Consider the following 22,593-nt stretch of genomic DNA (forward strand, 5'->3'; position numbering starts at 1 on the left):
AATGCCAGAAAAGGAACAGACTTGCCAGTGAGATGAGAGCAAGCAGGCAAAGAGCAGTAATTTCCTTCTTCCCTGTCCTTTATATTAGCAGGAGGTATGACCCATATTAAACATGTAATTTCTCACTTCAGAAGGTGTAGATTAAAAGTGGATCTTTATACTTCAAATAATTTAATTAATAAAAGAAATCCATCACTGGTATACCAGCAACTTGGGTTTTATTTAACCAACTTGTCAACCAATAATAGCCACCACTGATGGCCAGTCTCCTACAAATATAGTCATTTGAAGGAAGGGAAACAGAAAGGCAGCGTGACCCCAGGTTAGCATATCCTGTATCTCTGATGTTGTAGGTAAATAAAGACTTTTGCACATTCCCGATGTTACTTCTGAGAACTCACCCCACAAACCTCACACATCAGAAAAGTTATAACCTGACTCAGAAGCCAGAGAGCACAAGTGTCTGCAAATTTCAATATCTTTCAGGAAAAAAAAATTCTAATGCTAGCATTTCTTGTTCTGAACAGGAAGAGAACCTCTGGCAGCCCTGACCTTGGCCCTCTTTAGACTGTGAAAGCCACTTGCTGTAAACACAACACCCAGAATATCAGAGAAATGTGGTGTAAATATTGTTCCCTGGAGAAGAGACAAGGAGAGAAAACTGAGCCTGAAAACTCCATTTGTAACTCAATGCGTCACCCAGGCTTCAGTGGTTCTGGAGTTAGAGGTTCATCCGTAGAAACAGAGGAGTTGGAAGGAAGACTTCACTTGATAAAGCAGTCTGGCACCCATATAGTATTCCCTCAAACTTGCCTTGATAACCAAAGATTACCAAAAGCATAGAAAAGTCTGCCATTGTCAAAGAGTTTCTAGATTGGAGGTAGGCTAGGGTGGAACTCCAAGGCTCCAAGAAAGGCTACTGTTATCATATCAACTTAGAAATGTTTTAAAAAATAGATGAAATCCATGTTGTTGTGGGGCGTTCACCACAGATGACAATTCAGACATGGGTTTAAGTCAATAGAAAGTCTTCATTTGTTGGCCGATCACTACACTGTGTGTTCAGTATCCCAATGTAGTCCCAAGCCTTTCTCAGAGGTTTTTTGTTTTTGGTTTTTTTGTTTTGTTTTGTTTTTTAAACCACAAAACCAACATCCTGGGTTGACATACTTAGTTAACAAGAACAATTAGCCAGAAGTGGAACCACAGAAAAAATAAAGCAAGGTTAATATATGTAAGGACGTTCCTAGCATTATGAATTTTGGTAAATCAGGCCCTTGTTTTCATTTTGGCATGAAATTGGTTGTGCTGCTTATGTGCTAAGTTCTGTGGTCTGCAAGGTACTTCTGCCATGGCATCAGTCTGGGAGCCTGCTACAAAGTTAAAATATATACAAAGATGGAGAATTTTAAAGACTTGGTGAAACAAATATAAATTATAGAAATATTGGCTAGAATTGTACAAATGTGCACTAGAAATCAAGCAGTGAGCCATGATGCTCTAATTAGAAATAGATATTCCCCATATTAGTTGAAAAGTACATATAAATCTATGAAACAGTAATTTCTAGACCTTAATTTTTCAGCCATATTTTACAAGTAAGTTTGAAATAGTCCTTGAGATTTCTTGTGTGTGGTGTGTGTGCCTGTGTGTCTGTATGTGTGTATGTTGTATGAGTGAGGTGTATTGCATATGGCATATGTGAAAAGGTGTGTGTGTGTGTGTGTGTGTGTGTGTGTGTGTGTGTGTGTGTGTGTGTGTGTAAGTATGGGTGTGCCTGTTCATGTATAGAAGCCAAAGGAAGATGTCAGGTATCTTACTATTTCATACTATGCCTTACTCATTTGGCGGAGAGTCTCTCACTGAATCTGGAGCTATGATTGTGGCCAGAACACCTTGGCACCTCCTGTCTTTACCCCTTCCACAGTGTGGCCCTGCTGGCCTTTCACCTCCTTGTAGTTAGTCTTTTTATTTATTTTTTTTTATCTGAAAGGTGGGAACTTTATTCTTTTTCTCCATTTTATTTTATTTTACAATATTATTCAGTTCTACATATCAGCCACAGATTCCCTTGTTCTCCCCCCTCCTGCCCCCCTCCCCTTCCCCCCAGGCCACTCCCCATTCCCACCTCCTCCAGGGCAAAGACTCCCCCGGGGACTGAGATCCACCTGGTAGACTCAGTCCAGGGAGGTCCAGTCCCCTCCTCCCAGATTGAGCCAAGCATCCCTGCATAAGTCCCAGGTTTCAAACAGCCAACTCATGCAATGAGCACAGGACCTGGTACCACTGCCTAGATGCCTCCCAAACAGATCAAGTCAATCAATTGTTTCACCTATTCAGAGGGCCTGATCCAGTTGGGGGCCCATCAGCCTTTGGTTCATAGTTCATGTGTTTCCATTCGTTTGGCTATGTGTCCCTGTGCTTTATCCAACCTTGGTTTCAACAATTCTCGCTCATATAAACCCTCGTCTTTCTCACTAATTAGACTCCCGGAGCTCCACATTGGGCCTAGCTAAGGATCTCTGCATCCAGATTCCTTAGTCCTTGGATGAGGTTTATGGCATGACTATTAGGGTGTTTGGCCATCCCATCACCAGAGTAGTTCAGTTCGGGCTGTCTCTCAACCATTGCCAGCAATCTATTGTGGGGGTATCTTTGTGGATTTCTGTGGGCCTCTCTAGCACTTTGTTTCTTCCTTTTTTCATGTGGTCTTCATTTACCAGGGACTTGTTCTCCCTCTCTGTTCTTGATCCAGCTGGGATCTCCCACTCCCACAGGCTCTCTTTCCCTCGACCCTCGCCCTTCATTACTCACACTCATGTCCAGGGTGTTCATGTAGATCTCAGCCATTTCTCTGTCATTGGGCGATCCCCGTGTCTTTCTTGGGGTCCTGTTTTCCAGGTAGCCTCCCTGGTGATGTGACTAGCAGTCCAGTCATCCTTATTCCACCTCTAGTATCCTCCTATGAGTTAGTACATACCATATTTGTCTTTCTGAATCTGGGTTACCTCACTCGGGATGATTTTTCTCTAGATCCATCCATTTGCCTGAAAAACTCATGATGTCAATGTTTTTCTCTGCTGAGTAGTATTCCATTGTGTATATGTGCCACATTTTATTTATCCATTCTTCATTTGAAGGGTATCTAGGTTGTTTCCAGGTTTTGGCTACTACAAACAATGCTAATATGAACATAGCTGAGCAAGTGTTCTTGTGGTATGATTGAGAATTCCTTGGGTATATGCCCAAGAGTTATATAGCTGGATCGTGGGGGAGATTGATTCCCAATTTTCTAAGAAAATGCCATATTGATTTCCAAAGTGGTTGTACAAGCTTGCATTCCCACCAGCAGTGGAGGAGAGTTTCCCTAGTTCCACATCCTCTCCAGCATAAGGTGTATTCGGTGTTTTTTATCTTAGCCATTCTGACAGGCATAAGGTAGTATCTCAGAGTTGTTTTGATTTGCATTTCCATGATGATTAAGAATGTTGAGCAATTTCTTAAATGTCTTAAAAGTCTTTCAGCCATTTGAGTTTCCTCTGTTGAGAATTCTCTATTTAGTTCTATAGCCCATTTCTTAATTGGACTGTTGGTTGTTTTGATGTCTAATTTCTTGAGATCCTTATATATTCTGGATATCAGTCCTCTGTCACATGTGGGGTTGGTGAAGATCTTTTCCCATTCTGTAGGCTGTCGCTTTGCCTTGTTGACCGTATCCTTTGCTCTACAAAAGCTTCTCAGTTTCAAGAGGTCCCATTGATTGATTGTTTCTCTCAGTGTCTGTGCTACTGGTGTTATACTTAGGAAGTGATCTCCTATGCCAATGCGTTCAAGACTGCTTCCTACTTTCTCTTCTAGCAGGTTCAGAGTGGCCGGATTTATGTTGAGGTCCTTGATCCACTTGGACTTAAATTTTGTGCACAGTGACAGATATGGATCTATTTGCAGCCTTCTACATGCTGATATCCAGTTATGCCAGCACCATTTGTTGAAGATGCTTTCTTTTTTCCATTGTACACTTTTGGCTTCTTTGTCAAAAATTAGGTGTTCATAGGTGTGCGGATTAATGTCAGGGTCTTCAATTTTATTCCACATGTTGGTTTTTATGCCAATACCAAGCTGTTTTTATTACTGTAGCTCTATAGTAGAGCTTGGTCAGGGATCATAATGCCTCCAGAGGTTGTTTTATTGTACAGGATTCTTTTGGCTATCCTGGGTTTTTTGTTTTTCCATATGAAGTTGAGTATTATTCTTTCCAGGTCTGTGAAGAATTGTGTGGGTATTTTGATGGGGATTGCATTGAATCTGTAGATTGCTTTTGGTAAAATTGCCATTTTTACTATGTTGGTCCTGCCGATCCATGAGCATGGGAGATCTTTCCATTTTCTGACATCTTCTTCAATTTCTTTTTTCAGGGACTTAAAGTTCTTGTCATATAGGTCCTTCACTTGCTTGGTTAGTGTTACCCCAAGGTATTTTATGTTATTTGTGGCTATTGTAAAGGATGATGTATCTCTGATTTCCTTCTCAGCTTCTTTGTCCATTGTATATAGGAGGGCTACTGATTTTTTTTTTTTTAGTTGATCTTGTATCCTGCTATGTTGCTGAAGGTGTTTATAAACTGTATCAGTTCCTTGGTGGAATTTTTGGGGTCACTCAAGTATACTAACATGTCATCTGCAAATAGGGAAAGCTTGACTTCTTCCTTTCCAATTTGTATCCCCTTAATCTCCTTATGTTGTCTTATTGCTCTGGCTAGCACTTCAAGTTCTATATTGAATAAGTATGGAGAGAGTGGACAGCCTTGTCTCATTCCTGATTTTAGTGGAATTGCTTTGAGTTTCTCTCCATTTAATTTGATGTTGGCTGTTGGTTTGCTGTAAATTACCTTTATTATGTTTAGGTATGTTCCCTGTATTCCTGATCGCTCCAAGACTTTTATCATGAAGGGGTGTTGGATTTTGTCAAATGCCTTTTCTGCATCTAGTGAGATGATCATGTGGTGTTTTTCTTTGAGTTTGATTATATGGTGTATTACGACGGACTTTCGTATGTTGAACCACCCTTGCATCCCTGGGATGAAGCCTACTTGATCATGGTGGATAATTGTTTTGATGTGTTCTTGGAGTCCGTTTGCCAGTATTTTATTGAGTATTTTTGCATCAATGTTCATGAGGGAGATCGGTCTGTAGTTCTCTTTCTTTGTTGCATCCTTGTTTGGTTTAGGAATCAGGGTAATTGTAGCCTCATAGAAGGAGTTTGGTAATGTTCCTTCAGTTTCTATTGTGTGGAACAATTTAGAGAGTATTGGTATTAACTCTTCTTTGAAGATCTGGTAGAATTCTGGGCTGAAACTGTTGGGTCCTGGGCTTTTTCTGGTTGGGAGACTTTTAATGACTGTTTCTATTTCCTTAGTGGTTATTGGACTATTTAAATAGTTTATCTGGTCTTGATTTAACTTAGGTATGTGGTACCTATCCAGAAAATTGTCCCTTTCTTTTAGGTTTTCCAGATTTGTTGAGTAGAGATTTTTGAAATATGACCTTATAATTCTCTGGATTTCTTCAATGTCTGTTGTTATGACCCCCTTTTCATTTCTGATTTTGTTGATTTGGATTCTCTTTCTCTGTCTTTTGGTTAGTTTGGATAAGAGTTTGTCTATCTTGTTGATTTTCTCAAAGAACCAACTCTTTGTTTTATTAATTTTTTGTATTGTTCTCTTTGTTTCTATTTTATTGATTTCACCTCACACTTTGATAATTTCCTGGCGTCTATTCTTCCTAGGAGACTTTGCTTCTTCTTGTTCTAGAGCTTTCAGGTGTGCTGTTAAGTCACTAGTGTGAGATTTCTCCAATTTCTTTATGTGGGCATTTAGTGCTATGAATTTCCCTCTTAGCACTGCTTTCATAGTGTCCTATTAGTTTGGGTATGTGGTGTCTTCGTTTTCGTTGAACTCTAGGAAGTCTTCAATTTCTTTCTTTATTTCTTCCTTAACATATTGGTGATTCAGTTGAGCATTATTCAGTTTCCATGAGATTGTAGGTTTTCTGTAGTTTTTGTTGTTGTTGAAATCTAACTTTAAACCATGGTGGTCTGACAGAACACAGGAAGTTATTCCAATTGTTTTGTATCTGTTGAGATTTGCTTTGTGGCCAAGTATGTGGTCGATTTTAGAGAAGGTCCCATGGGGTGCTGAGAAGAAGGTATATTCTTTTTTGGTAGGATGGAATGTTCTGTAGATATCTATTAGGTCCATTTGGGTCATGACATCAGTTAAGTCCTTTATTTCTCTGTTAAGTTTCAATTTGGGAGATCTGTCCAGTGGTGAAAGTGGGGGTGTTGAGATCTCCCACTATTAATATGTGGGGTTTTATATGTGGTTTAAGCTTTAGTAATGTTTCTTTTTTATATGTGGGTGCCCTTGTGTTTGGGGCATAAATGTTCAGAATTGAAACTTCATCTTGGTGGATCTTTCCTGTGATGAGTATGTAATGCCCTTCTTGATATCTTTTGATTAAATTTAGTTTGAAGTCTATTTTGCTGGATATCAGGATGGCTACACTCACTTGTTGCTTAAGACAGTTTGATTGGAAAGTCTTTTCCCAGCCTTGTATTCTTAGGTAGTATCTGTCTTTGAATTTGAGATGTGTTTCTTGTATGCAGCAGAAAGATGGGTTCTGCTTTCGTATCCATTCTGTAAGCCTATGTCTTTTTATAGGTGAACTAAGTCCATTGATATTAAGGGATATTAATGACCAGTAATTGTTCATCCCTGTTATTTTTTGGTGGTAGTGTGTTTGTACTTCTCTTCTTTGGGGTTTACTACTGTGTGGCTTTATCTATTGCCTGTGTTTTTGAGGGTGTATCTGACTTCCTTAGGTTGGAATTTTCCTTCTAGTGCTTTCTGTATGGCTGGGTTTGTGGATAAGTATTGTTTAAATCTGGCTTTGTCTTGGAATGTCTTGTTCATTCTGTCTATGATGAATGAAAATTTTGCTGGGTATATTAGTCTGGGCTGGTATCCATGGTCTCTTAGTGTCTGCATTACATCTGTCCAGGTCCTTTTGTTTTTCAAAGTCTCCATTGAGAAATCGGGTGTTATTCTGATGGGTTTGTCTTTATAGGTCACTTGGCCTTTTTCTTTTGCTGCTCTTAATATTCTTTCTTTATTCTGTACATTTAGTTATTTAATTATTATATGGTGAGGGGATTTTGGTGGGGGTCTAGTCTGTTTGGTGTTCTATAGGCTTCTTATATCTTCATAGGCATTTCCTTCTTTAAGTTAGGAAAGTTTTCTTCTATGATCTTGTTGAATATATTTTCTGTGCCTTTGAGTTGGTATTCTTCTCCTTCTTCTATCCCTATTATTCGTAGGTTTGGTCTTTTCATGGTGTCCCAAATTTCTTGGACATTTTGGTTCATGATTTTGTTGGCTTTAGTGTTTTCTTTGACTGATGAATCTATTTCTTCTACTGTATCTTCAATGCCAGAGATCCTCTCTTCCATATCTTGTGTTCTGTTGGTTATACTTGCATATGTAGTTCCTGTTCATTTACTCAGATTTTCTATTTCCAGCATTCCCTCTGTGTCTTCTTCATTTTTTCTATTTCCCTTTTCAGGTCTTGGACTGTTTCTTTCATTTGTTTCATTGCTTTTTCATGATTTTTCTTTCAGTACTTTATTGTTTTCTTCCAGGATTTATTGTTTTCTTCTAATTTGTTTGCCCTTTCCTCTAGTTGTTTATAGTGTTCTTCCCATTTTTTTGTCTTTTCCTCTACACAAGCCTCTACCTTCTTCATGATGTTATTTATAAGGCTGTTTTCTTCTGCTTCTTCCAATTTTTGATGTTCAGGTCTAGATATTGGAGGTGGGCTATGTTCTGGTGATGCTCTATTGCTCTTCATTTTGTTGTATGTACTTCTGCCTTGACGTCTGGCCATCTCCTTGTGGTTCATTCTTGGTCTTATCAGTGCACTTGGTTCAGACAGAGCTGACAGATTCAGGAAGTCTCTCTCTCTCTCTCTCTTGTCTAGATGGGAGCTCTCTTGTCCAAATGGGAAGTCCGGGGCAGGATGGGAGCTCTTGTCCAGAAGGGAAGTCCGGAGAGGGATGGGAGCTCTTGTCCAAAAGGGAAGACTGGGGCAGAATGGGAGCTCTCTCTGGTCCAGAAGGGAAGTCAGGGGAAGGATGGGAGCTGGGGGCTAAGTCTCAGGAAGTGGCTGGGATCTAGGGTGGATGGGTGTGGGGGCAGGACGTGGAGATTGCAGGGTCTTCCGGAGGTCTTGGAGAAGGGGATCCATCCTGGTGGGACTAGAAGGGAACCTGTCCAGTGGCCAGAACCTCTGGTCCAGAGGGGAAGTCCAGGGCCATAGTTTTGTGGCAGACACTCTAACACACTGATCCATCTCTCCAGCCCAGTTTCTGAGATTTCTGAGGGTCATAAAAAAGTGTGATTATTACCTCAAAAATAGGAGTGTTTTGAACAGTGACAAAATGATGAGAGGGAGGCAAACGGGAAGTGAGATGAGGTGCAGTTGTGGTAGGAAAGTCACCAGAAGGCTCAGGATTAAGACACCTGCCTCTATGCCTGATGTCTTGAGCCATAGCCCAGAAGCCACATGGTGGAAGAAGAGACCCAACTTGGTCTGCATTCTTTTTGTCTGCAAACAATGTTAGTGATGAGTGTGCATTGTGAACCCGAGGACTATTTTGTAAACGTGTAACTGAGAGATAATAAGCCAGAAATGGAAAATAGTATATACTCATTTAATTAAAAATATGCTAGGAAAGGAGAACACCCCCAAAAAAGAACAAGCAAGAAAATAGAAAACAACAAATTGGCAGATATAAGTATAACTATATCAGTACATATGTAAAATGTAAATGCTTTAAGAAGTCCAATTAAAATGTCAACTTTGTTGAAATGTATTAAAGAAAAAAAATCAAAATTGTTCTATTCCCAGTCTACAACAGAACCACTGTAAATACAAGTGTAGATCAGGCTAAAGTAAATATAGAACAAAAATACCACACAAATATAACAAATAAAAATGTAAAAAGATACCACTGCAGGTATAGAGAAAGTATAATGTATCACGATTGATATGTGTGAAAATCACAATGAATTCCATTATGTTGAAGAATTAATGTTTATTAGTTTTCACTTATCATAAATGCATTGAATTAAACAATGCAAGCTCATTTCTCAGCAGTTCTGGACATAGAAGTCTGACTCAAGTGTCTCTAACGTCAAGTGTTGGCTGAATTCTCTCTCTTTTTAGAATTTATTAAATGGATTTATCGATATGGAGTAAATCATAATTTAGTAATTTAGTAATCACAGCATTTAAAATCTATAAAATACATGAATCTATTCATCTTCACTGATTCTGACACATAATTAGAGAGCTTCTTTAACATTAACATTTTCTCAAGCATTCTGATTAAATAGGATTTTTAGTAATCTTAGGTATTATTAAAGCTATTGCAATCTCTATGGTTATTATTTCTCCTGCCCATATGTTAGCTCTTTAGTTAAACATATATATTCAATTTTTTTCTTTACTTACTTTTATTTTATGAAAGTTTGACTTACATGTATATCTTTTAACACATCTGTGACTGGTCCCTGTTTAGGTTAGGGTATCAGATACCCTGGAACAGGACATATAGTCTACTATAGCTACTATGTGGGTCCTATTATGTGGGAATTGAACCTGGGTCCTCTGCAAGAACAGCCAGTGTTCTTAACCTCGGAGCCATCTCTCCACTCCTGTTTTTACCCTTTCTCAGGAATGCCAGAGATTGAACCTGAGGTCTCATGCATGTGAGACAATTACTATACCATTTTGCTACTGCCCCAAACCTTCCTACTTTTTCAACGAACAAGCTTTTTGGTTTTGTGCATTTATATAGGTGATTATAGGCATGAACATGACATGGTGTGTATGCAGAGGTCAAAGGACAACCCTGAGTGTTGACTTTTACTTTCTACTTCCTTGTGTCGGTGTCTCCTATTCACTGCTATCTGTAGAAGTTTGAGCTGGCCCCAGAGCTTCTAGGATTCTCTATCTCTGCCTCGTATCTCACACAGGAGTGTGTGGACTACAGATGTAGAGCTCTATGGGGGCTCTAGGGTTCTGAACTCAGGTCCTCAGGCTTGCAAGGCAAATGTTTTATCTACTGAGCCATCTCTCCCTCTCCAGCCCAGTTATGGTTTCTCCTTGGGGACTGCTATCAAGAGAGGACACAAGTATCAAATTCAAGGTTACAGAGGCCATCATTACTAAGAAGTCACAGCAGCAGCTGGAGGCAGCTAGTGCCACTCCATCCACAGTGAAAAAGCAGAGAGCAATGGATGAATGAAAGCATGCTGCTGCTTATCCCCTCTCTCCTCATCCACAGTCAGAGATTAACAGCTAGGAATGGTGCCACTCACAATAGGCAGGGCTTCATCTCCCATGTGCTTCTAGAGTTGGTCCACAACACTAACCATTACAATGTTAAACCTAAGAATGGATGCTGCTTTATATTAAAATAATTCAGATAAAAGTGCAATTGCTCCATCTGAGGGTTTATTCAAAGTGAGTAGATAGATTTAAGCATTCAGCTTATTTAACATATCTGATCCCCTTGCTACAGCTAATGTAGATATATGATCACTAATGTGGATAAAGACTGGATGGCGTGAATAAACTCAGTATGTTGTTTTGCAATATCAGTGTCCTATGTTTCAGATACAGGATTTCAGCCTAATCAGAAACCAAGTTGTTTCTTGAACATATCTCTTTGAGAAGAGCATTAGCATCATCTGTCACCATGTCAACGAAACATAATTTTAGGTAATATAATTTCTTAACATAAACATTCTTATTAAACAAATGCCCATGAGCCAAACAAAACTCCTCATAGTATCTTGAAAGCCGTTCTTGTATTGTTTCTTTCTTTGTAGTTTCGAACACATTTGGAGATTTCATCTTTGCCTTGAGCTGATCCACTGACATTCCCCAGTCCTTAGCCAAACTCTGCAAGGATGCATCATCCACTCCAAACACAGTTCGACAGAAGTTCAGGCTTTTCTCAAGATTCTCCACATCACTGTCCATTAAGAGGTGGGCTAGTGAAGGAATGGTACTCAGGAGGTCAGTTGTAAAGGCTTCTAGCCAAATCCTCTGCATCAGAAATTGTCGCTTCCTTTCAATGGCTGCACCTGTAATATTAGGCAAGGAGAGCATAAAAATGTGTCTTTTGTATACAGGGAGAACACTCATAACCTTGTCCATCAGGATTGGGAAATCATAATCAGACAAATATCTGTTAGAGATCAAGAAGATTGGTGGTTCATCAATGTTATTTTCCTGAAATGTTTTCACACAACTGGTGCGGATCTGCTGCAGGACCGTTTCTCTGTTAAATGTGCGTGGTTTGAATTCCTTTTCATTGTTTAAGTCAGAGTCCACCTTGGTTCTCACAAAGTAGAAATCCTTCTTCATCATGCTGATTGCTTTGGCAAGGTCTACGTCATTTTTCTTAAAGCGTGTGGCAGAAACAATAATGAAGAAGTCATACTCATGGAATTTCATTTTCTCCAGATAATCTTTTGGTGGGAAATTTGTGGTTCCAATCCCAGGCAGGTCCCAAATAACCACATTGGGAATATTGGGGTGTTTGTATGGATGTCTCTTCATGGTGGTTTCTACCACTCCAATTTCAGCTGCATTTTTCTCTTCATGCCCAACCCCTCTCAGGGCATTGATGAGGGTAGATTTCCCTGCTCCAGACTCCCCGGTCACAGCAACATTAAGTGGGGTACTGTCAATTTCTTTTAATGCATCAGTGATTGAAGAGTTGGCCCCCTGAATGTTTCTGTTTTTCAGGCTTAACTCAATTGAAGCTATGGTTTCCTGAGGAATGATTTTGTTTTCTGTTTTAAACTTCTTAAAATATTCGGTAAAGGTGGAGTCCAAATCTTTGTGGTGTTCATCCTTAGATGAAGAGAACAGCTGACCCATGACTGTGAGCAAATAAAGGCCCTGAAAGAAAGAAGGAAACGTCAGGAGGGTGTGTATCATATTGAAAGTTTACATTTTAGTAAATTTCAAGTATATTGCTACATCCCATCCTTAATGGTTGAAATTTTACATTACATCTCCTACTGTATTCATATACACAATTGGGATTTTGTGTCCTTTGACTAACATCACTCGGTTTCCCTCTCCCCACAGTTCTCAGCACCCTGTTTTCTACCTCTATGAATCTGGCTATTCTAGATTTCACCTGTAAGTGACACAATAGGGCCATTCTTTCTGCAGGTAAATGAGACCTTCACATGAGATTTTAATGGTTTATTCTCCATTGTCTCTTCACAGATCCATCTCACCTTTTCAGGCTGCTCTGTGACCCAATGCTATGTAGACTACATGAGCAGAGATCCCTCACTTTCTAGCTTCCAGTATCATTCAGCTGTATGAGATCTTGGCCTCGCTTTTGCCCTGCTTGGGCTGCATGTCTGACTGTGCCTGCACCCATCATTCTTTGTAATCTATATTATTTGGCCTTTCTGAAATGTTCAGTACTCCTGGTATTTTGAAGGAAAGTATTTCTTCTTATTATTTTATCTGCTTAGATCTGGTAATGGCCCCTCACACTCTCTGGTCTCGGGTTGTCGAACAGTTCCCTATTTATCTGCTTGGCATATCCAACTTTCTGAATTTGCTCTTTCACTGAAGTTTCTTTATTTAAGTGTTTATTGGTGACTCCTTCCTGATGTGTACTATATAACACTTTTGCAATAGTTGGATTCAAGGCCAATGTCCAAGCCTCTTTCTAAGGTGAAAAGAGACCATCTTTGCAAAGTATAATGCATATTTATATGGGGTGTAGTGTCTGCCAGTCCAGTCACCAGTGCCACACAGATATGTCCTAGACTACATTCCTTTAAAGACAATTCATGTCCCTGAACAACTGAATCAACAGCCAAGCCAGATAAAGTACTGTTAGGACATCACCCATTCCTGTCAATGCTTCCTACACAGAAGGTCCAAGCAGGGCACCTGCAGCATTTCAAATGAACACAGACAACATGTGCAAGAGACAGGAGAAGAGTAGTCAGTAGGCTGAGTTGATATAGTTAATAGTAATGTGGATTTGACAATCTGTATTGATACGTCTGTTATATCTATGGGCTTGATATTTATGCTAAAATATGTTTTTAGAAATGTTGAAGGAAAATTATTTGTAAGTTAGTTTTGTTTTAAGATAGAGGATGGCTGTAGAGTAAAAAAAGTATATGTGTCTCTCTGAGTTAGCTATATCTAAAGGTTATTAAAATTTTTAAGGTCAAATTCACTACACTGATACAGTTCTAAAATATGGTGTTATTTATATCAAGGAGGTTCTCTTAAGATACTCATCTGCTTTGGTAACATTTACAAAACTAGACTGTAATGAAAGTAACATTCATCAGAACCATAAGATGAAGGTTGTGCTAAGTTACAAAAAAACATATCCAACAGCAATTCATGGCTAGTGGGCATCACATTTGTATATAATGTTATGGGAATAGATATTTTAATACCTAAATTGGTATGTACATTTTTTTGTAAAATTTTCTAAACCTTATGTTTCCTTCAGGTAAGTATTTCTGTTTCCTGCTGACAGCCTGACTGCTGAGAGGGACAGGCCCTGGGTCCCAGCACTGCCAGCAACAAAACAGAAAACCAAGAACAGAGGCCATGAAACTCAAACCCTGCTCCCCATCCTCAGGAAAATGCTGGCCCCGCAGGGAGTTGGGGGTTCCGCTCAGCTCCTGGCCTCCTGTCTAGGCAATTCCTACTAAAATACCAGGGTCCCCTCTGAATCTTGGTACTCTTCTCCCAAGCTGGACAGACATCCAAGTTCATCTCTGTCAGCCTCACACAAACCTAACAGAGGAGGAGAGGCCAGAACTAAGCTTTTCTGATAGCTACTGAAATTAATTATTTGGTAATAAATTTGGCCAATCACAAAAGCTGATGGAGCACGATAAAAATGAAAGTTGTTATGTCTATCAGGGCAAACATGGGCCTGGGTCCACTGGGTTTAGCCTGGTGAAAGTTATCAAGACAAAAGTTCATGGAATCTTTTTACAAAGCCTCCCATCCTTTGGTCCCCATCCCTTGTTCTAATAATGCACAATGTAAAACTGTCTTGTGCCAGCAAGATGCCTGAGCAGGTGAGGCCACTTGTCACTCAGCCAGAGGATCTGAGTTCTAGGCCCAAGACTCACATAGTGGTGGGAGAAAACTGACTTCCAGAACTTGTCTTTTAACCTCTACATACATGTGCTAGCCCCAGTACATGAGTACACAGAGAATGAGTAAATAAATATAATCAAAATACAAACAAAACACGTAAAAAATTCTCAAAGAACTGCTAAAAACAAGAAAAAAAATAAGCAACAATAAAACTTCATGGTAAATGTCTTGCACTGAGTATGAACACAACAAACTATAGTGATATGAAATATCAATCATTACAAATAGATATATTTATTCATTAGAACTACAACTTTCCAATAAAAATCATGAAGCTAAAGAGGATTCCCTAATTAAAAATGCCCATAGCTTCTACTATTGCTGTTTGATAAATGGCCATGTTGGCCAATTTCCTTCTCAATACTTCTGATTACACCAGAGATTAGTGACACCTTACTCAGACAAGGGATTTGTTGGTGGTGTTGCTGCTTAGTTTCCATTTGTTCTGTTTCTGCAGTGGGTAGTGTCTGAATGCCCAGTCTCATAACTGGTCAAAGTGGTGAGAATATGTGACAGTTGAGTGCTCATTCCTAAATATAACAGGGACATATTAATCAACCCCCCACCCTACCCAGATTCAGGAAACATCCTGGAAGAGCCAGAGGATGGGCAGGGGCAGTGGCCTGAAATAATGAATTCTGAATATGACATGGCATTTGCATGTGTGAACTCATAGCACCTGGGGTTCCCTGCAGAGACTTCCACAGATCTAGCCTGTCCACATTTCAGCATGAAGGAAATCGGGGGCACATGAGGGCTTAGTTGAGGAGATAAGTGATTGGTGAGGGAGAGAGAGTTACTGTTCTTTAACATGTGACCACTAGAAAGTCGCCAATGATCAAGTAAATAACCCCACACCAGAACACAAAGTGACCCTTAGGAAAATTAGTGGAGTATTTGAAAACATAAAGACAAGAAAACATAGGGGCAACCATTGGGAAGAGGAAGGATCCCTTAGAGAATATGAGTGGGAAAACAGAGAGGAATAGTGGGTGAAGAGGATATAAATGCAACATAGAAGAATGAAAATTATCATACAGTAAATAAAAATGTTTTTAAAACCAAACAAACCAATCCTAAAATTGTTCCCCAGCAGGTTGTAGCAGAAGCATCCTACAAAGGGTGTCATTCACCTGAGTCTAGCTTTCCCTGGAGTTTAGAGTAAATATGCTGAGCTGGTAGAAAGGCAAGAAAAGAGTACTAGTACGTCACAGGATTGAGACACAACAATTTTCATATATTTTGTATGAGCAGCCCGAGAGCCAGACAAGGGCCATGACAGGTTCTTCTAATAGCCCTGCCAGGGACCAGCACTTAGCTTCATTTTAGAGGAACTGGCTAGAGCTTAGCATGTAGTTCGCAGGAAAAGCACAACTCATCTACAACTAATCAGCAGGTGCTCCACAGCCTTCTGCTTGAAAAATATAGCTTTCCTTACCCCACCTCTGGAAAGTCTTTAACCACTAGAGATACCTACCAATCTTATAAACTTTTTGTTTAAACCTACCAATCAGCCCCCAGACTAACCTCTCCTCTCTGGAAGTTATTTAACCCTGCTTAAAAGGAGCCATCAAGCTTCTCTCCAGGTCACAATTTGGAATTTTGCAGATAATTAGACAAAAATATGTTGGTAATTTTAATAATTGCTCTTGTTGATTGCATATGTGACTGGTGGTCTTTTATGGGACTTCTCATGGACCTGAACATACAGGAATTCCCGCCAAGACTCCTGACATGTTGAGCATTTGAACCAAGCTGCTCATTGAGCACTCTTTGTCTTGGTTGGTCATTGCTCCGGCTTTCATTGTTTTGTTCCATTTGTTGATGTTTCTGGGAAACTTGAGCTAACTGAATCTGGACTGAGTGCTACCTGCTAGCACTATTAACACTCACACCACATGAGTCCAGAGATGTCTCTGACCTACCTGGAAGATACTGTGTCCCTTTGGTCAAACTGGGACAGAGGATTCCTTTGGTTGAATCGAAACCCAGGTTGTCCTGTTACAAAAACAGAACTTGCCCTCCCACCCCACCCCTACTCCACCCCCAGTGAGACAAGCTGTAAGCCCATTCCTGGTTTCGGTTTAATGGGCCCTACTGGTACAAGTGTGCTCTGTTGCCCTCTTGTGTTTTTGTCTGAACGCTACTCTTGTTCTCCCAGAAGGGATGAGACAAATGGCTTCTACCACCACCAACACCATAAACACCTACCTACACCACCATGCCCCCAGAGCATTTTCTTGGACCATTTCAAGGACTTTCAGGCCCAAGCCGGTGACTTGGGGATCATTTATTGAAAAGGGGTGCTCAATAAGGCATGGTATGCCAGGGACCAGGCTTCAGACCAATAGGATACACTCCCAAGGAGAACAGGCAAAAAGAAACTTCCTGTAGTTGCTAAGCTGCTGGGACCCTGTTGTGACACTGTAGATGGGGCCTGGGGCTGGGGCAGCTTGTAAGTGGTAGACAGACTGGGACAGGACTTCAAACACCAGACCAAGAACCTGGGGTTATTTATTGAGGCCAGGGAAGCTGACCCTCTTTTTTGCCGGATACTGACTGCCAGGCAGGCACTTTGCCCACAAGCTGCCCTTGTAGATACAGCACTCCCCTCCCTTCCTTCCTAGGCCAACTTCTTCACTGTGGACCAAGGTCCTTGCCACAGCTACTTTCTCTTAATCCCTTCATGTCCTGACAGTAAGAAACTGCTGAATTGAACCAGCCTATAAAATACTATGTTTGGAGGAAAGTATGCCTCTGATTCCACAGGAAAAAAGTATGTGGTTTGTGGTCATTCAGGTGCAATTATTGATTGATGGGAGAGGGCCCAGACCCTTGTAGGTGATGCCATCCTTGGGATGGTGGTCTTGGGGTCTAAAAGGAGGCAGTTCAAGCAAGCCAGTCAGTAGCACCCCATCCATGGCCTCTACATCAGGAACTGCTTCCAGGTTCCTGCCCTGTTGAGTTCCAGTCCTGACTTCCTTCCCAGCTTGTTTTGTTTGTTTGTTCACTTGCTTGTTTGTCATGGAGTTTCATCACAGAAATAGAAACCTTAAGACAAGTTGATAACAGAATTATGAGGTATTGTGAGAGATCTCACCATGTTGTTTTGAGAAGGATTGTGAAAGGACCTTGAAACTTTGGTCTAGAAACACAGTAAGAGTTCAAAACTTGATGACCTTTTCTGTGGAAGCTTGGAAGATAAGAATGTTGAGAGTAAACCAATCAATGGAGGACAGCCTTGTGAAGTTCCAGAGGGAAGTTTGAGAGTCATTTAAAGAATAAAAATGAAAATCTATGGTGATGGTTAGCTGGGGCTGAAGAATTAGTTGTAATTAACAAGAGAACAGAGCTACTGATGTAAGACTTTGCTTTACAGGGAAAACAGATGCTGGCCAACTGGAGGTAAGAAATTAGCAGTGATTAAGAAGAGACCAACATCCCTGAGGCAAACTCTTTTGGGAAGTGTTTCCTCAGCATCAGTGCATATGAAGCTGTGTTCCAGAGGCCACAAAGGTTTTTGTTCTCCCTGGCAGCCATACTTGGTATTGTACAAGAGTCTCTCAGGTGGATTTGAAGACAGGAAGGAGTGATGGAAAGAAGCTGAGGCTTGGCACTGTGAGAGGCCAGGATTTAGGCCATTAGAGAAGGTTCAGCCTCAGTATTAGTGGAAGCCCAGGATTGAAGGGTTCAAAAAAGGTTTCAAGGTTAGAAAATGAGGCTTGGTTGGACCATGAATAGAGCCAAAGAATAGCTATTGGTGGCAGCCTCATTGCATCAAGGGACTTTATCATTTTTGGAGACGCCAGTGCCATGGAATGACCATCAAGGACAACTGCAGCAGTAGAGTGGAAACAGTTCAAATCACTGCTGCAGAGGTCAGAGCAAGAGAAGTGTCCCAATTCCTTTGAGGAAACCTGAAGATTTCGAGTGGATCCCAGACATTGGATAGTGAATTCTTTACACAGTTTGAATTTATTTTTGCTTTGATATGATTGTGACAGTGCCCTGGCTCTTCCCTCTTGAAATAAAAAGTATTTTAAATTATTTTTGATTTTACAGGAGACCACAGGTGAGGGACTGTGAAGTAAAAGAATTTGGATTTAAAAAGAGACATTGAGGGGTTTTTTTTAATGAGGCTGAACTTTAAAGTGTTTGAATTTGTAAAGAGGTATGACCTTAAGAGTTGTAAAATGTTTTATATTGTGATACTGATATTTATAGTGGTTTAAATAAAAATGACCCCCATGGGCCCTAAGGGAATGGCACTCTTAGGAGGTGTGGCCTGGTTAGAGGAAATGTGTCACAGGATGTGGGCTTTGGGATCTAAGATTCTCAGGACAGGCCCTGTGGCTTACTTTCTCTTCCTTCTGCCTATGGATGCAGGTGTAGAACTCTCAGCTACCTCTTCAAGGCCATGTCTGTATGCATGCCACCCGACTTCCTGCCATGACAACAATGAACTAAACCTCTGAATTGTAAGCCAGCCCCAATTAAATGTCTCCTTATAAGAGTTGCTGTGGTCATGGTGTCTCTTCAAAGCAATAGAAATCATAACGAACACAATATTAATTTGTGATATTGGAGATGAATAAGAAAGGAAAGACTATGGCTTAACAGTGATGTGTTTGTGTGTCAGGTTGACAAGGGGTCAACTGTACTATATAGTTTTTTGTCAGTTTGACACAAGATAAAGTCATTTGAAGGAAGGAACCTCAGTTAAGAATATACCTACACAATATTGGGCTTCAAGCAAGCCTATAGGATAATTAATGATTGATGGGGAGAAGCCACTCCATTGTGGGTGGTGCCATGCTTGGGTTGGTGGTCCTAGGGTCAATATGAGGAAGCAGGCTAGCAATCCAATAAGCAATATCTCTCTATGATATCTACATCAGCTTCTGCCTTCTGATACCTGCCCTGTTTGAGTAGCTGTCCTGACTACTTTGATGATGAACAGTGATGTGGAAGTATAAGCCAAGCAAACCCTTTTCTTTCCAAATTACTGTTGGTCATAGTATTTCATCATAACAACAGCAACTTTAACTAAGACAGCCTCTGACTCCACAAAGCACATCTTCAGTTGAAGTCACACAGCATAATTCCTGTGTGACTGCCAGTTCCAGTGTCACCTTAACACCTCCCCTTTTGGTCCTCTGACTCTAATCCTGTTTCCTCAACTTTATGGCATGGTCATTTTCTTTAGTCCTTATCCCCACTGTAGCAGACTGATGGGAGAACTGGAAATGGGCTGTAGGTGTTTGGGATGAGAGGAAAATCAGAGTGGAAAAGTCCATGATAAATCCCATTTATTCAATACAGTGCTTCAGTGTCCTCAAGTTATCTTTGAGAATCACTGTTTTCTTTTAAATATTTTATTTTATAAAGGAATTCTAACTGTGCACTGGAGAAGGGGGTAGAGAATGTTCCCAGCATGAATAAGGCCTCAGTTCAATCCCCAGCATCTCCTCAAATGCAGGAGTTTGTGGCTTTCTGAAATTCATGTACTCAGGGAGTAGAGGTAAGAGGATCAGGTCATCTTTGATACATAGTGAGTTACAGGCTAGCCTGGGCTACTTGACACTCTGTCTCAAAAAAAAATAAATATCATGTTCAGCAAGATGGCTCAGCAGGTAAATACACTTGCTGCCAGACCTAAGGACCTGGGTTTGATTCTTGGGTAATTGTTTACCTCAGATCTCATATTGTTGCCCTTTATTCTCCACAAATGTGAACAAGATCTCCTGTGGCAGCACAATGGATATCACCGTCAGTTAAGGAAACAGCAAACACCCACTCTCACCCTGGAGCCTCCTCTTCTTGTCTCACTCATGTCAACTCATTTCACAGACTTAATCTCTGTTTCCAAATCCAATCACCATTGACCATTCCTCCTACAATATCTTCTTCAAGGCTTTCTCAATTTCACCTTTGATTATGTCATTGACATCACTGCATGTCCTATGAGTATTCTTGCAACCACATGGATGATAAAATGGCCAGAGTTATCCTAAGGACACTGAAATCATGTCAAGTCAACTCTGAGATGCACCATAAGGATTCCTTTCCCCTCGGGGAAAGTTCATTAGGTATGCAGTGCACATGCGATGTACAACATAACTTTGAATATAATTATTACTTCTGGGGTCTCTGGGGTCTGAATCCCAGTCACCCTGCTATCTCAGGCTGTCTTCTCATCTCAGGAATTTGTACTTAGTGACTGAATACTTTTTTTGTTCCTCTCTCCCAGCAGCCACGCAGGTGTTAACTTAATCTCCTTTCTCTAGGTTGTGCTTTGATTAGGCAGGCTTTAGCACTGACACCCCCATTGGGATATAAAATTGTACCCGGCTTTATCATTCACCATCCTTTCATTATGTTTCAGTTTCTTCACAGCACTTGCCTCCACATAATGTGTATTTGTCTAGTGTCATTCCCTGTCAGCCTCCCATATTATAATGAAACTCAGGTAGCATAATGTGCCTTTGTCTTGCTTGGTTCTTCTTCATGACCACACTGGAATATGGTGGTTTATCATCAGGGAGTTATTGGGAAATATGAGGAATGCACCTGGACTTTATCACGAACATTTGTGACTATTCTGTAGTTCTAACTGGTGTGTATGAAGCTGATGTCCTACTAAATTGATAGGCAGTTGGTGTCAAGAGTCTGAAGAGAGCACAAAAACAGTCTAATACAAACAGATATCTTAGAATCATATTGTGTATGAGCACAAACATACATATACAGACTCACTGCACAGGCAGCCCCTGTCCAATCCACAGGAAACATGGGGACAGCTGTGCAGGAAACCAGAGCTGCAGAACTTTGTTCAAACCGACTACACATGAGCCAGGAAGAGATGAGTAAAGAGGATGTCCAAAGGGGGATGCTAAGCCTGGTTAAATAAACACCACAGCCAGATTTCCTGTTGAAGGGGACGGTCACCCACAGGGCACAGAATGTCCCTGAAGCACCCAGACTGTTCTATCTTTCCAGTTTTTCCCTCTCATTCTTTCAGTTTTACCTGCTGGATTTTTGATGCAGACTCCAGTGTGATAGTTGTCTGCAAGGTCTATCCACTGAATGTGAACACAGGGAATGAGAAGGCTGTGATACAGCAAACCTTACAAAAGGAAGCCCGCCTAAGTGACAGCTGTCACCACATCCTGACACAGCTCATGTACCCTACAGAATAAGAACACATCATCCTTAGCACTCCTGCTTTACAATAAAGAAAAACACAGTGAACAAGAATCATCAGCCACAGATTTCCACAGCCAGCTACAGCAGAAGCAGCATGCAGAGAGACCTCTTCTCCACAGTCCAGAGGCCTCGGGAGGCAGGAATTAAATAACTGATCCTGAACTAGACAGCAAGATGAGAGTGAGATACAACAACCTCATGCACACTGCAGCATATTCCGTTACCTGAAGCCTCCATTGGCAGCCATTATAGGGAGACTAATTAAGAGGCAACACACAACAATTGGATACGTTTACCAAAAACAATACCCATATCATTCTTTAGTTTATCTCAGCTTGAAGGATTGGCAAAGACCATCCACAGCCTGCCCAATCCAGAAACTATCAAAGCATCCTAGCTTTGAAACTGAGGACCCCCACTCTCAGTCTTGGTCCAAAATATCTTGTTATCTTTGTGTTCCTTAGAGAAAAGAAGATGAGTCTCAGAAGTTAAATATGAATGCTCCTGTACACTTACCAGAAAATCCTGTGTCCAGTGTATGGACTTACTGTAGGTCAGGTACAGGAACCACTGTCCACTGTGCTCCAGGCTCTTCACATGAACCCACCCCTGGTCCCTCTATGGAAAGCAGCAAGTTTATGTTAGTTTGGGAGAACTTCTAAACTCTTGTGCCTCTGCTCCTCCTGTCTCAGTTTATTTTGGCCAATCAAGGAGGAGCATTGATCAAGTGGCTTTTCAGAATCCCCTTCATTTCCAAGAAAAGGAAAGTGAAAATAAAACAAAGAGTTGTTTTTTCAATCTATAAACACTTCATTTCCTGACGGAAACTTGGACAGTCCCCAAATAAAAAATCAAGGCAGTGTAGAGCTTACAAGGTGAGGGAGAACATGAAGAAGGGTTTTAATAAGTAGGGTAGAACAAACTGTTGAGAAATAATTTTTGTGATTCCTAACTCTACAAATATAGCCTAAACTGAAGTGGTACAGCTCATTGTCTGGGGTCCTGTGCAGATGTCAATTTTAGTCTCGCCCAAGAGACAAACCATTTGTCCCCCTCTGACTACAACCTTATTTCTTCACAATTGTGGATTCAT

At 40.7% G+C, this 22,593-nt stretch overlaps 1 protein-coding gene across 1 annotated transcript; it reads right to left on the minus strand.

Moving 5' to 3' along the window:
• Positions 1-9,130: 9,130 nt before the first annotated feature.
• On the minus strand, positions 9,131-22,255 carry LOC102911761 (interferon-inducible GTPase 1-like). Its single transcript, XM_006993014.4, has 2 exons — positions 22,017-22,255; positions 9,131-12,032 (listed from the first exon to the last, which is right to left on the minus strand). Exon 2 carries the CDS (start codon positions 12,009-12,011, stop codon positions 10,752-10,754), a length of 1,260 nt encoding a protein of 419 aa, XP_006993076.3. The 5' UTR covers positions 12,012-12,032; positions 22,017-22,255; the 3' UTR covers positions 9,131-10,751.
• Positions 22,256-22,593: the final 338 nt, after the last annotated feature.

Source organism: Peromyscus maniculatus, chromosome 19 (genome assembly GCF_049852395.1).
Source record: "Peromyscus maniculatus bairdii isolate BWxNUB_F1_BW_parent chromosome 19, HU_Pman_BW_mat_3.1, whole genome shotgun sequence".
NCBI lineage: Eukaryota > Metazoa > Chordata > Mammalia > Rodentia > Cricetidae > Peromyscus > Peromyscus maniculatus.

Excerpts from the sequence above, each read along its gene's own strand:
- LOC102911761 (XM_006993014.4), bottom strand. The coding sequence starts at position 12,011 with ATGGGTCAGCTGTTCTCTTCATCTAAGGATGAACACCACAAAGATTTG.